This window comes from Labrus mixtus, chromosome 22 (genome assembly GCF_963584025.1).
Source record: "Labrus mixtus chromosome 22, fLabMix1.1, whole genome shotgun sequence".
NCBI lineage: Eukaryota > Metazoa > Chordata > Actinopteri > Labriformes > Labridae > Labrus > Labrus mixtus.
In genome coordinates this window covers 20,541,573-20,555,639 of record NC_083633.1, presented here as the reverse complement: position 1 = coordinate 20,555,639, position 14,067 = coordinate 20,541,573, and the positions used below count along the sequence as shown (strand labels likewise).

The 14,067-nt window shown below is 39.2% G+C and overlaps 1 protein-coding gene across 4 annotated transcripts in view; it reads right to left on the bottom strand.

Moving 5' to 3' along the window:
• Positions 1–158: 158 nt before the first annotated feature.
• The window catches only part of ptpro (protein tyrosine phosphatase receptor type O), a 35,968-nt gene continuing 22,059 nt past the window's right edge, over positions 159–14,067 (bottom strand). The window contains exons 16-27 of one of the 4 annotated variants that reach the window (XM_061029234.1): positions 13,101–13,169; positions 10,795–10,878; positions 7,879–7,914; positions 7,339–7,420; positions 6,750–6,840; positions 6,527–6,603; positions 5,684–5,818; positions 5,375–5,497; positions 5,134–5,288; positions 4,694–4,829; positions 4,466–4,590; positions 159–4,138 (exon numbers count right to left, since the gene is read on the bottom strand). In XM_061029234.1, the coding sequence (XP_060885217.1) occupies positions 4,486–4,590; positions 4,694–4,829; positions 5,134–5,288; positions 5,375–5,497; positions 5,684–5,818; positions 6,527–6,603; positions 6,750–6,840; positions 7,339–7,420; positions 7,879–7,914; positions 10,795–10,878; positions 13,101–13,169 (1,093 nt within the window). In that variant the 3' untranslated portion in view covers positions 159–4,138; positions 4,466–4,485. The remainder of the gene's footprint in view (positions 4,139–4,465; positions 4,591–4,693; positions 4,830–5,133; positions 5,289–5,374; positions 5,498–5,683; positions 5,819–6,526; positions 6,604–6,749; positions 6,841–7,338; positions 7,421–7,878; positions 7,915–10,794; positions 10,879–13,100; positions 13,170–14,067) is intronic. The other 3 variants (XM_061029235.1, XM_061029237.1, XM_061029238.1) reach the window with 3 other exon arrangements.

Here is a 14,067-nt window from a genome sequence, read left to right as displayed (position 1 = left end):
ACTTTAACTTTCTGTGGAATAAAAATGTAGTTTTAAATCGACTTTTTGAGGGAACTATTTGAAATGTGAGACAAAAAAACAGAAATGTAATATCTGGTTTTCGTGTATTTTCTCCTAGCATTTGTTTAGTTTATACATAGAAATAAAAAGACGATAAATGTAATTGCAACATTTTAATTTGTTCCAACACGCTCACACACACACACACACACACACACACACACACACACATACTCACACACACATTAAAACTCTGTGACGATGATCTGAGTTCGAGATCTTCCCTCAAATTTAAGTGACACAATGCACAAAATGGCACCAATGACGAACAAGTTTGACTGGACACACACGAAGCAAGAGAAAGGAATTGTAGAAGGTACGGTGCTGAGCGTTCACACATTGTCTGCAGGTTTTCTGTCCATTTTTCACTTTTGTAAATCTTTTCCACAGTCGTACCAAAGTGTGTCTCTCGGGCCAACAGACGAGTTCTCCGAGTCCTCGATTCGTTCTCCAAACAGCCGAGTCTCCAAACGTCCAGAAACCGAACCGTCGTTGTAGTGATGAGAGAGCTTCTGGCTCAGGTAACGATGATTCACATATACAACACGTTTTAAAAAAACAAACCTAAAGCGACATTTCCACAAGAATTACTTTGTAATGACGAGTAGAAACAGAATAGTTAAGCAGTAGTAGTATGTACAGTACATTTGATTTCTACGTGAAATGGAACTTAATTCAGATGGAGCGGCGACCAAACTAACAAACGGGTAAAGACTTCAGGTGATCGAACCACAAGGCCACAATGACGAATCATTTTCTGTAAATTAACACTGAAGTGTCCAACGGCCTTTTTAACACATTCATTTTTTTTTTTTCTATTAAGCTCAAGGTGTGATCAAAATAAATCAAACATTTGTCGAAAGAAGCTTAAATACATTTAATACTTAAAGAGGTTTTATCTTTTTTACTGTTTTAGAATAAAGACTAAAGACCCTTAAATATGTGCAATAGTTGCTATCATCAATTAAGGGTGGCCGTCAGTGGTAACGTCGTCGATCCCCAGCTCCTGCAGCTACATGTCGATGTGTCCTTGGGGATGACATTTAACCCCAAGTTGATCCCGCTGCTTCTTCGTTGGCAGAGTATGAATGTGTATGAATTAAATAGTTAACACTGATGGACTCCTAACACAGCAGCCTCTGCAGTCAGTGGTCCTAAGTTTCTTCTCTTTCTTATATATTAGTTCGCAGAAGTGACCAAAATGGCCGCCACTCTTTCAGAATTTTTCAGCAAATTAATAGTTGCTATACAATTTGTGAGAAATCCCAATTTTTGGATTCTTAGTTCGATGATCCAAGACAAAAGACTAATTGATTTTTAACTTAAATGTAAGAAGGTTGAAATCTTGTAAAAAAAAAAACTATTTCCTTTTGTTGATAGGGCGTGACTTAAATTCTGATTTGATGTTTCACTTTTTTAAATACTTTAAAATGTCATACAAGTGTTTGTATTATATTAATCTTTTATATTTACTTTGGACCTTGTATGAGAAAGAAATGCAGTTTAAGTCTTGGCTCTTACTTTGACCACACCTTGTAAATCCTGAATTAAGAAGTAAAACTTTGAACGAGGTCGCCGCCTCTCACCTGTTCAGATCACATTCTCTACAGTCATGAATGAAGTGAGAGATGCTGAGTTTTCTTTTTTGCCCTTCAAGTAAAACGATCAGTAGAAAGATGAAAAATAAACAAAATTAATGTCAATAAGTTGAGCTGACACCGCTGCTTCAGAGAATGGCTTTAACAACGTCCTGTACAGAAGTCTTGTTTCAGGGACAGAGATGCAGTCAGGATTAATTTTTACGTTTCTTACATTAACGCCTGCAGACTTTGTTACAGTGCCCACATTTTAAAATGTCCTTATTGGATTTTTAGGTTTTTATTAGGGCCTGACCGATAGGGGATTTTAGAGGCTGATACCGATTTCGATATTGCGGAGAGAAAAAGTCTGATCCCCATATCTTTCTTAGGTCATACATGAATAAAGATGGTGCTTTACTAAACATTTGAATAACGGCGTTCAGGGACTCTAACAAGAGCAGTAAAATAGTTTTGTTGTTGGATATTTATACTTCTATGAATAACCAGATTTATGTTGTATATTTCAACAAAAATTTAATTAACACTCAGTACGTTCACATGCAGTTAGAAATAGTAGATCTATTGTGTCAGTCCGACTAAAACTGGACTTTTAAAATCCATGTAAACATGTTAGTCTGACTGAAATAGTACCAAGTCAGCTTTCTCAAAGTCGAACTAACACACACAAGATTATGTGGTCGGGGGTGGATTTTCTCTCGTTACCATAGAAAGACTTAAAGGAGCAATATGTAACTGACATTTAGCATTTAAAATGTGTACTGCAGTCCAAATTAAAAAAATAATTGTTAGTGGAGCTTATTATAAAACTGCATAGGCTTTTTAAGTCGGGTAGAATCAGCTATAACGGAACTAGTCCAGCACTTCAACATTTCCTTAATGTATGATCATATAGTAAGGTCATTTTTGCACATTGCTCCTTTAAATAGGCATGTAAACATACTAAGTTTTACTTTGAATATATTCAGAATTTTAAATACTTTTGTAAATGGTGCCCCGTGTGAGGCCCGGGCTGACTGGCAATATGCTGAGCTGATATGTTTCTGTCTGTGAAGGTTCTCAGTGTTTCTGACATTCCCAAATTTAAAGACATACATCTTAATCAGTTGTTGATATTATTTCTTGTTGTTTTTTTCTGTCTTTTTTCTCTCTGATAAACTATCCATTTCTCTGCTTTCTGTCCCTGCTCAGGATTGTTGCAGCCGATGCTCACAACCCTCTGCTACTATAAAGTCAATCTACGTCTTCAGATGGAGATCCTTCGTGAGGAAGAGCCCACGTTTCACAGGACGGGCAAACAAGGAGCGAGGCAGCAGAAAGTCGTCCCTTTGTGTGTCAGCAGGTCGGGCAACTCCTCAGTGCAAATACAAACTACATCTCTACGTCAGTCTCTATAGTCTAAACTGGCCTCTAACACGTCCCACAGCGTCCACACGGCGGCAGGAGGCACTCGTGTTCCTGCAGAAAGGCATCGGATCCTTCAACTGTCTTTGTGCCGTTCAGTTCTTGTGCACACCCGACAAACATTCTTACGTTTACGGTTGATTCGTCGAACGAAATAAAAAGGTCTGTATCCAGTCGAGCAGCATTTGGTGAAATCAGAAAAACTTTGAGAATCTGGAATCTGCAGCAAATATTTACCAATTGTTCAGCAAAGTGGCACAACCATCTATATTTATGTTTTCCAAGGTTTGACCGTGTTTGCGTCTTTTAACGGGAAAAAAACATTACATTCAGAAAAGCATCTAAATGCTTTAAGTGTTTGATTAAAATCAGCTTTAATATAAAATGTAAAATTTTGTGCTAATATTTCCAGAACTTTGTCCTTTGTTGAATGCTTGCTGGGTTCTTCAGTGAATGTGATCCATGCAGCGGTCCTGGCAGTTGGCTAGCATGTTAGCAGTCGGTGTTTTGAATGTTTGGCAGTGTAACGTTGAAATTTACCGCCTACGATTCGGTCCTTTCATCACCAGGACAGCTGCTCACTGCTGAGAGGTGATTCATTCTAGCTACACTAAAACCTAGAGCTAACGGATGCTGAATGACGGTCGGAGTGGAGGAAGAGGCCAGCATTCTCGCTGGTTTTTCAGCTACTCCTGAGATTAAAACAAAAAGAATGTAAATAAAACTGCTGACTCGGCTCCACCGACTCGCCTCCTCACGTCATCTGAACAGGGACGGACACAGTGTAGACATCCAATCACAGGACGGAGCTCGTTAACGCTCCCCTGACTCCTCCCCCCCCCCCCACACGTTGAATCAGTCCGGTTCAGAGGGTTCAGGGTGTGTTTGTTCGTCAGTTCGGCTCTTTAAGGCAGATCCCCGTCCCATGCTTTAATTCAAACATAATACTGGATTCTTTTTTTCCTCTTGTCGTCGAGATGTTAGGCTGTTGTTTTTATTTTGATACTGATGATGAAGCGGATCTTCTTCTGCAGAGAATGGATGCCTGAAGCACAGGAGGCCGGTGTGTTCGCAGCCTGCAAGACAACGAGAAGGGATTAAATCACAGCTAGTTTACACAGAAATATCTACAATCATGGAGCTTGTTGGTGTTTTTTTTATTTTCTGCAGGTAACATGGAGATGAATTTGTCATCATCCTTTTAACCAATCAGAAGCAAGGAGGTGTGCCTGGCTAGAGCTCGAAGGAGGCTGGAATTAAAGGTACATTCTGGAGTTTCTGCTTGATTTTTCAGGATATAAAATCCTTTTAATTTATATTAATTAAGAACACTTAGTACATAAAGTTAATAAGTCTGAGTACTCTGTCCCATAAATCTGTGTGTGTTTGTGTTTGTGACTCACGTGTGGACGAGCCGCCGTCATTATGTCTTGCTGGCGTTCTCGTAGATGACATCAGAGGTGATGGACTGCTGCTTCTTCTTCTGCCACATGAGCAGGACGCACTGATGGATGAACACATACTGCTCCTGCACAGACGGAAGACAGAGAGGATTAACGTGGCTTTGACTTGTCCCGTCGTGTGTTATTATTAACCTATTTCTGGTCTGTAAACAGGCGCTGAGGACTGACCTCTGTCTGGACCATGGACAGACGGTGGGATCTCATCTCGGACACCATGCCCAGGATGTCGGCGAACTCGTGCTCTCTGATGTGCTGCATCAGACGATCCAGAGCGATGAAGGTCCCCGTCCTGCCGACTCCAGCGCTGAACCACACAAGAGATAGCAACCACACGCAGAGGAAATGAAGCATTTAATGGACATGACATCATCCGTCTGAGAGCTTTTTTAATGGTTTAGAACCGTGAGGAGGGGACTCAGTGTCTCTGATCGGGTTGTTAAAGATTCTCAGATTCAAATAAAATGAAGAGACGGAGACGAGCAAGAGCATCTTTAGACTTCTAACAGATGAGACTTCTGCACGACAGATCAGTTTACTGCTTCAGGGCGTTAATGAGAGGAACATATTCAACAATCATTTAAAACTGACTGTGTGAGTGAGATCCTGACCTGCAGTGGACGATGATGGGGTCTTTGGTCCGGTTGGCCTGCTGACGGACGATGTGGACGAACTGCAGGATGCTCTCGATGGCATTGACCGTTGGGACGCCGTGATCGGGCCACGAGGTGTAGTTTAGATGGAGGATGTCCTGAGACTCATCGGCCTGCAGGGGGAGACAGAGAGCGGATGTTAAGGAGATAAATACATGACTACACAGTTTATGTGGAGTGTAGAGGAAGTGGTGCTCACATATCCCAGTCTGATCTTCCTGATGATCCACTCTGGAGATTCCGTCTCTGAGAGCATCTCTGCGCTGATCTCTCCGTACATCACCGGTTCATCTGTGAACGGCCAGTAGTGATCGCACTTCACCTGGAACACACCAACACATACTCAATGTTGCAAAGAAACGCCGACCACCTGCTAATGTTCTACATTGGTATTATTATTGTTTCAGCATTTGAGATGATTTGTGATTTTAGTTTTTGCATTTGCACCAAACCGAGATGCAATCCTCAAACTTGTATTTGTGTAGAAGGGATTAAGATTGAGACTGACCCGGCGTCGTTCGTTGCACTGTGTGAGCATGACGATGATCGGAGATTTCTGCTGCAGAACCATTTTCCAGAAATCGTTTCGAGTTTCTGGCAGCGGACCCTGAGTGGCGATGTACTCTTTAGCGTGTTTGTAACCCTGAAAGTCAAAGAAAAAGACAGAAAAGACACATTACCTCCGATAATGAAACGCGGAGAGATTAACAACATATAAATGATCCACAAACGCCTCAAAACAAACAAGTAACTGCTCCACTTTTCAGAAAACGTGTGCTCAAACAGGCTGTTTGGAGATTTTCCCTTCATGACATCACAAAGGGCAGTAGCCCCTCCCCCAGGTGGGTGACACTCCCACAGCTAGGTGTTTGTTCTGCCCTCTGAGTCTGCCTTCTCACTGTAAACAATAGGACATGGAGCGAGAAAGACCGAGTACACACGAGCCCTTCCAGAGAGGGGGCGTGGTCAGACACAGTCCATTTACATATTTAAAGGTACAGACACAGAAACAGCCTGTTCTGAGCAGGGCTGAAATAGAGGGGTTTATAGACATGATCAAATACAGGATCAGAGTGGATTTAGAACAAGAAACTTCACACACATGTTTTGAGGAGCTCTGAGACTTATTTACACTGAAGAAGAGGAGGAGAATATGTGACCTTTAAATGTTGTCTTTATTACATTTCACTGCTGAAACTGTAGCATCAGAGTTTCTTTCTGTGGTTCAATAAAGGTAAAGACGTTTATTTATTCCTCATCCTTTTTTATGTTGCTTGATTCTGTGAATTTACAAGAGGACTTCCTTTAGGCAAATGATGAAGAGGATGATGATGAAGGTACAATGACTCACAGGTATGTAGTTGGCGTTGATGTAGTCTGAACCTTCGTCGTTGTGCATCGAGATCAACTTCACCCGACTGAAGTCGTCTGTGGTCCAGATGTAAATGAAGATTAAAATCAGTCAACATGAAAACCAGCTGAAATACCACCAACAACCATCATGTATCAAACATCTCAGTACTTATACACCCAGTCATTATTTCACCCATGATGCTTTGCAGTCTGTGACTCACAGGGCAGGATGTTGGTGTATCTGTTTTTGGGCCTGTTGATGGGCAGGTCTGCTGCATCATGGGAAAGATCCAGACCAACGCTCTTCAGCTCCTGAAAAGATGAACATGTATGAAATAACTGTATGAACATGAATAAAGTTTACATGAGTAATAAATAAATTAAGTATATTCCTGAAAGATAATGTATGAATGTAATGAATTATACTGAGTGTCCGTATGAAAATAAAAGTGTTCTATGTATGAAAGTATGAATAGGGTACATATGTATTACATTTTCCAATGTATGCATGTATAACATTTTTAGTATGTATGTTTTTTTCATGAATTCATAAATACATTTTTTCCTCCAACAAACAAACAAAATAAATAGATACTTTACTAATTAATACAGACAAAAATAAAACAAATACATTACATACATATACCCTTTTTTGTCATACATCCTAAAAGGACGAAACATAACTACATATTCTGACACATATTTACACAAAAAAATGTAATTTCTTCATTCAAATACAAACAGACATACAAACATTAATACACACACACATTTATTTGTATTTATAAATGTTTGTGATTAAGGTCGTACCTCAAACTGTAGGGAGAACTTGTAGGCCGAGTCTTTGCTCATTTCTTTAAAGTACGCATCGAAATCGTCCAGCTGCACGGGGCTGCAAAGATACACCAATGTGTCAGAAAATACAACTATGAAGACTAATAACAGATTTCACACGACACATATCATCATCATTGGACATTTCTTGATTAACAACGCTGTATACATTTAAAAATGATGCCACTCAGCACAAATAAAACAATCAGGTAATATTCAGATTTGCACGACTCAATAATTTAAGTTTTCAATTAGATAATAAACCGTCCTGATTTCCACCGATGACTGCAGTCTTTGCAGGTTTTATTTCCACAGAGGTTCCTCAGCCTGAGTGGTAAAAAACTGGGCCATGGTTCAGTTTCACTTTAATCTGCTGGATTAAACGGTTGGGATGTTCTCTGTTTCTGGCTGAAGGCTGTTATTAGTGCGATGGCAGCACACACACACAAACACACACAGATACACAAAGATAAAAGCACAGGCTGAGAGCCACATGGTGTTGTTTAGTCTTGTTACCTTGTAAGCTTCCGTTTCTTTAAAGCTGTCTTGCTCCTATAAAATACAAACATGTAGAGTTCCTCTTGATGAGAACTGTGACTGCAGTGAGACTAAATCACAGGTGACATTAGACTGACGCTCCAGATCTGCACATATCAGGGTTTGACCAACGAGGGTTTTTAAGCCTTTATTCAGAGGGATTTATTCTTGTTCTTAATATTCTTAAAAGGTCATGTTTATGGCTCAGATAGAAGTGATTGTACCCGACCTAAAAAGCCTCTGCATGTTTCTAATAAGCTCCACGAGCAGAAACGTGCTCAAACTAGGATCAATATTGGAGATGCTTTTTGAAAAATGGAGAGAGGTTAGAACACAGAAAGGTTTACAGACCCATGCAGAGCTGGATAAACACTGAAGCTTCAGAGTCCACCACATGGTGACCTGAGTGAGCATGGACTCTAGAGGGGGGGGGGGGGGGGGGGGGTACCCATTTTAAACACTAGGAGAGTCAGAGTTACATACTGCTCTTTTAAGGTTTCCAGTTTTGTATCTTCATGATATGGACGTCTGTGACTGTCAATGTTAAAAAAAATATATAATCAAATTAAAATGTTAGTTACTATTTATGTTTGAACATTTTTCAATTTAACTTAAATTTAAAACTAAATCCGAAAAACTGGATTTTACATGTGAATTAAAATTGTGTCTATTTTAACTCATTTAAACGAAATAGAAGATTTTACCTTAAGTAAAAGACGATTGAATAAAATGGAAAAACATATTTAGAAAGCATAATTATTAAGTTAAAGTCAAACATTGTTGGCTAAGAGATCAGTGAAAATTTTAAAAATGCAGTTCATTGTCAGTTTGAATATTATTGTAAATTAAAAAGGTTTCTGAGTAACCCGATGTTTAATCAGTTTTAGTTCTATTTTGGTGAACTTTTCAGATTAAAAATCTAACATGAGGGTTTTAGTTTATAGAATGATTTTTATCCATAACAGTCAGCTTTAGATTTCATAGAAGGCTTGTATGAAGTCCCATCAATCGGTCAAACCCAGGGTGACAGTTTTACGTATTTTGACCTTATGACATCATCAGAGTAACAACATCATGCTTCGTGATTTAAGCTATGCAGACACCTGATAATCAAACATGCAACTTTTTAACATTTTCATTAATTTATTTTCCACATTTCATGCGTTTATATTTGCATTTTGGAGTCAGATCTGTTTCTTTAAAGATTCACACACAGATTGCATCACAGAGTCCCAAAAATCCCAACATGTCCTCTCAGCTCAGAGCTGACGGCATATTTCAGAAATGGGGGGATTCTGTAACACAGTCAGCAAGTGTTTCACCAGCAACATGCACTAAAACATCCATAACTAAGACTACACAGCTACGCTAAAAGCAGCACTACATACAGAGTCTAACTCTGGACTATAAATCCACTAAAACAGACATCATGCAGACACGGAACATGGAGCAAAGCTGTAGTAAGCGTCAACAGTTAGCATCATGCTACATACAACACACTAGTGAGAACCCATAAGTGTGACTCTGAAAGTTAAAACCACAGACACAGAATTGCAGACAAAGTTCTACGGGTCAGAAAAGTCATCTCTTGACTTCCTGTTTCCCCAAAATTTAAACAGGACTTCAAAACAATTGTCATTGGATGTTCTTATGACATTTAAAAAATGTTTTACTTGTCAACAATCCCATGTGTAGACCAAGAACAAAAAATATCATGATAGGGTTGTCACAATACCAGAATGATATGATTGAAGTAAAAGTCAAACATGTTTGATACCAGGGCAATAAAAAAAGAATCCCTGACAACCAATATTGGGCAATTACTTATTTGTTTGTTTTTTAAGATTAATTTTTGGGCTTATTTTGCCTTTATCGGAGAGGTAGGACAGTGGAAAGAGTCAGAAATCAGGGAGAAAAAGAGAGTGGGAATGACATGCAGGAAAGGAGCCACAGGTCGGTTTTCGAACCTGGGCCGTCTGCTTAGAGAGCTACAGCCTCCGTACATGGGGCGCATGTACTAACCACTGTGCTCAAATTACTTGTTTTTGATAACCAGATATAGCAGGCAAACTCCTGCATACTGTCTAAATTAGACAAATACATTGGCAATGTTTCCTTACCTGAATGTTGCAAACGTATTTGTATAATTTGGGCAGTGCTCTCTCTGGTGTTCCACAAGGCTCAGGTTTAGGGCCCTTGTTGTTTATTGACATTCATTGAAATACTATTTATTTATTGAAAACACATGATAAGTGTATTGTTAAGTGATAAAATTGAGCATTGTTGACCTGAGTTAGGTCCATGATTGGTGACATACTGACCCTAAAGAAAGCTGGACTCTAACAAACGTAACTCCGCAGCTTGTACAGCAGTATTTTAAGATTAACCATATCATGTCCTTTGACAGAAATACTGATTCCTTATTTCAGCACAAGCTCTGAAGCAACATCGGCTTAAAACAGCTATAGAGCAACAAACAGTTTTGACTGAAGGTGGTCCTTAGGTCAGAGTAGAATTTGTCCATGGGGACGATAAAAAACATAAAAGATTCCTGTTTCAGAATGTAAGTATGAAGCAGGGTGGATGGACAGCTCAACAAAACTTTACGCTTGAGCACAGGAGAGAGCCTTTCACTTTTTTCCCCATTATCAGGCTTTATTTATCTCCTTTTTACCACAATATTAAAACCCCAACATTAACCCCAACGTTACACTGATTCATTTTTATTTTGGTCTTCTCATGGGAATCGTTGACAATAAGTTCTGGTGGCTCTGTTTGACGTCACTTAGGTTCAAATAGAAAGTAAAACAATGCCTTGGATCAATCCTGTGGGCTGTGGCTCTGCTATGACATGCCCCTGTAGTGCATTATTTTAGCCTTCAAGTGCTTACTTACCAAGGATTAATATAAAAAGCCAAAAGATAGTCAGTCCAAAGGCAGGATGGCAGTAGGGTAAGGAAGGCAAAGAGGCTTCTTCGCCTGAAGGGGGTTCAAATAAAAAATAAAATAAAAACACACACAATAAAAAAATGAATAAAAACAGACACCAGGGGGCGGTAGGTTGGGGACAGAACATGGTGCTCCATTAGTAAAGAGGCACAGAGCGTCGAGAGCTTCACATTAGTGCTGAACACACAGTTAATGCATCATGCAGCCCTTCAGAAAGTGTCCCGTTGTCTCTCTGGGGGACAACAGGAGTCTGTTTAGCTGCCGGACGTCAAAGGCCGCTCTGTCTCATTTAACAACCTCCAGCCTGAGTCTGTGACATCACTGCGTCCTCCCAGCCCCTCCCACAATGCAACACTCAGCCTCATTATGTAGAAACAGCCCCACATTTTGTCATTTGATGGTGACGTCAAACCATGTGACGGCCACCTTAATGAAGATCTCTTTAACATTGTTTCACTCGGGGTCAGGACCCCGCTGATGCAGATACATTCAAGGACTCATCACCGGGTCTGTTCAAGTTTTTCAAGCTTAAAGGGGTTTGCAAACCAAACACTCTACATTAGAACTGTTAAAAGACGTCTTATCAAACGTCTAATATTTATGAATATATGTCAAAAGGATAAACTAATGATCGTATTCTGTTTTATGTTTTCCATAGCTTCCAAACCTTTATACAATCAGTATGTTTGGAAAACAATTTGGTGTTTTCCTTGACTAAAAGATTATTCATTTAGATTTCTCACCAGCTTTAGTGTGTCAGTATGAAGAATATATATCTCATTCGGGCTTAAATAAAAAAATTAAGTTCCAGTTCCAGCTCAAGAACTTTTTGGACGATGTTAAGAGAAACTTTTTTTTTTCAACAAATTCATTCATAAAATATACCACATTTTTCTCCAGAGAGATTAAAGTCAGGAAGAACATCTTGAAAATCAAAATGTACTATAAAAGAGGAAACATGGAACTACTGAACATAAAGGGACCCAGAATTGAGCCCTGAGGCACACCACATTACTAAACAGACTTTTGTTTTTTGTTGAGATATGCAGAATAATAAGTATAAGTATAAGTATTTTTTTTTACAAATACTTTCATGTGAGACTTATCATGTTGAAGACAGAAACAATGAAACAATCTTCCTGCTAAAAATACATTTTTGACAGCAGCTAGGTAACTATTATCACTAGCGATGAGTAACAACCAAACCTCATCTTTATTCATTCTTGTTTATTTCTATTCACTTTCTTTTCATTGTTTTGGCGTGTAAGTCTTCTTGTACATCGCTTGTAGGGCATTTTGAATTAGACTTATTTGTTTAAGAATGCTTTATGAATGAAGTTTGATTAACTCATTAATCGCTCGACACAAAAGTCATAGATTTATTTCACTTCCTGAGATTTTCAGATGCTTCTTTGTGTGCAGAGATTGTCATTTAGCAAAGATCTTTTTTACACTTGTATCTGCATCAGCGGGGACCTCCCCTTCCTCTCATAACATTAAACAGTGCTAACATGCACAGTCAAAGCAGAAACACAACTCCACCGTCACATTAAGGAGACACTCGGATGAACATGTGCATTTCGTGATGGAAGGTCAAATACAACAGCAGATGGAAGCCAAAGGTCTGCCTTAACTGACCGTCTTTCAGCTGTTATATTAATCTCAAATGTCCAGATCTCTAAATCGATAACATGTTTCGGACTGAAAGTGATCCATCAGCCAGGATATCAGAGACACTTAAGCCTCTCTCATTTTACAGAGCAAATGACTGTGAGATGTCTTTTCTTGTTTTGTAGAATTTAACTTTATTCTAAAACAAATATTTGGTACCTTTAATCTGAGATTAAGGGAGATCATGAGTTTATATCATCAAAAACACTGGTTCAGCTGCTCCAAACAAAGCAGGCAGGGGTGCTGACTTCATCATCCTCAATATCGCCTCACAGTGCTTAAAGCGCCACAGACGAGCTAAAATCTGTAGCTACACGTTCAAATCCCTAATCTGCCGCTTCAAATCCCCGGCCGGGCCGATAATCTGCCCGTGATTGGGTCTTTCAGGGTGTTAGCGGCGGCAGGCTTCGACATCCAAACTGAGGATGTGTGATTACGGAGACAAGCTCCAAATCTGCTAAAAACCATCACTCAGGTTTCAGGAATGCAGAACACTCCTATCATTTTAAAGAGATTTAAAGAAGGTGTTTAAACATTTTATTGAGATTTGAGGATGAAAAACAAACGTGTGAGGATCGTACCAGTTATAAGGAAGCTTCCCGTCTCTCTCAAATGAGGCAAAATTCACAAAAGTCTCCGCGCCACACTCTCTGCAACACAAAACACACAAAAAACACATCACACACACACGCATGTGGAAAATAGTGATGAGAGCTTTTTAAACTGTTCACTTTGAGGAAATAAAATATTTGATGACCAATCAGAAAAAAGGAGAAGTGAGCGGTGATGCACGAGAGGGAAAATAACCAAAACACCAAAACTGAAAACTGAATGTGAACTAAATGATTCATGGTTAACAGTATGAGTTCCTTTAAGGCTAAATCTACATGTCATACCATTTTTCAAGAAGTTCATCCTTCCCAAAAGAAAGTTAAAATAAGATACCAAATCAAACTAAAAGAAAAAGACAGAGGAGTTTAATATGAGGACAAAAGAGACTTTTAAGGTGAAATGTTAAGAAACACCAAATAAAGCACCTCATCTCTGCAGAACAACAGTGAACATTTTACTTTAATTAAATGTACAACTTTAACTCTCTAAAGCTGTTTTCACATCTGCACTCCTGAAAATATCTAGATCATTTCAGGAGGACTGCTCCGGAGATTCTCCTGACCTGGCTGTTAACACATGAACCTCACAGCAGGAGACTTTCCCTGTCAGACAAAAAAATGATGCAAAGAATCCATTATTTCTAATTTAGTATAGTATTATCTAACCTTCTGGACTATGTTTCTTCTTATTTAAATGCACATTTTTTACTTTTTTTTTAGTTTGTGTGGAGGAAATGGTTTCTGTAAAGTCAGAGTGTTTCTGTTTCTAAGAATAATATGCAACATGAAGTCTTGAGGGGAGTTCTGAGGGTGTTAGCTGAAACACAAACCACTTCTGCTAATCTTAAAGCTAATGTTAGCAGCATGGGAGAAGAGTTTCAGTGTTCAACAGTTGACAAAACTTTGGTAGTTCCCTCCTGCTTTGACCGCCCGTGTT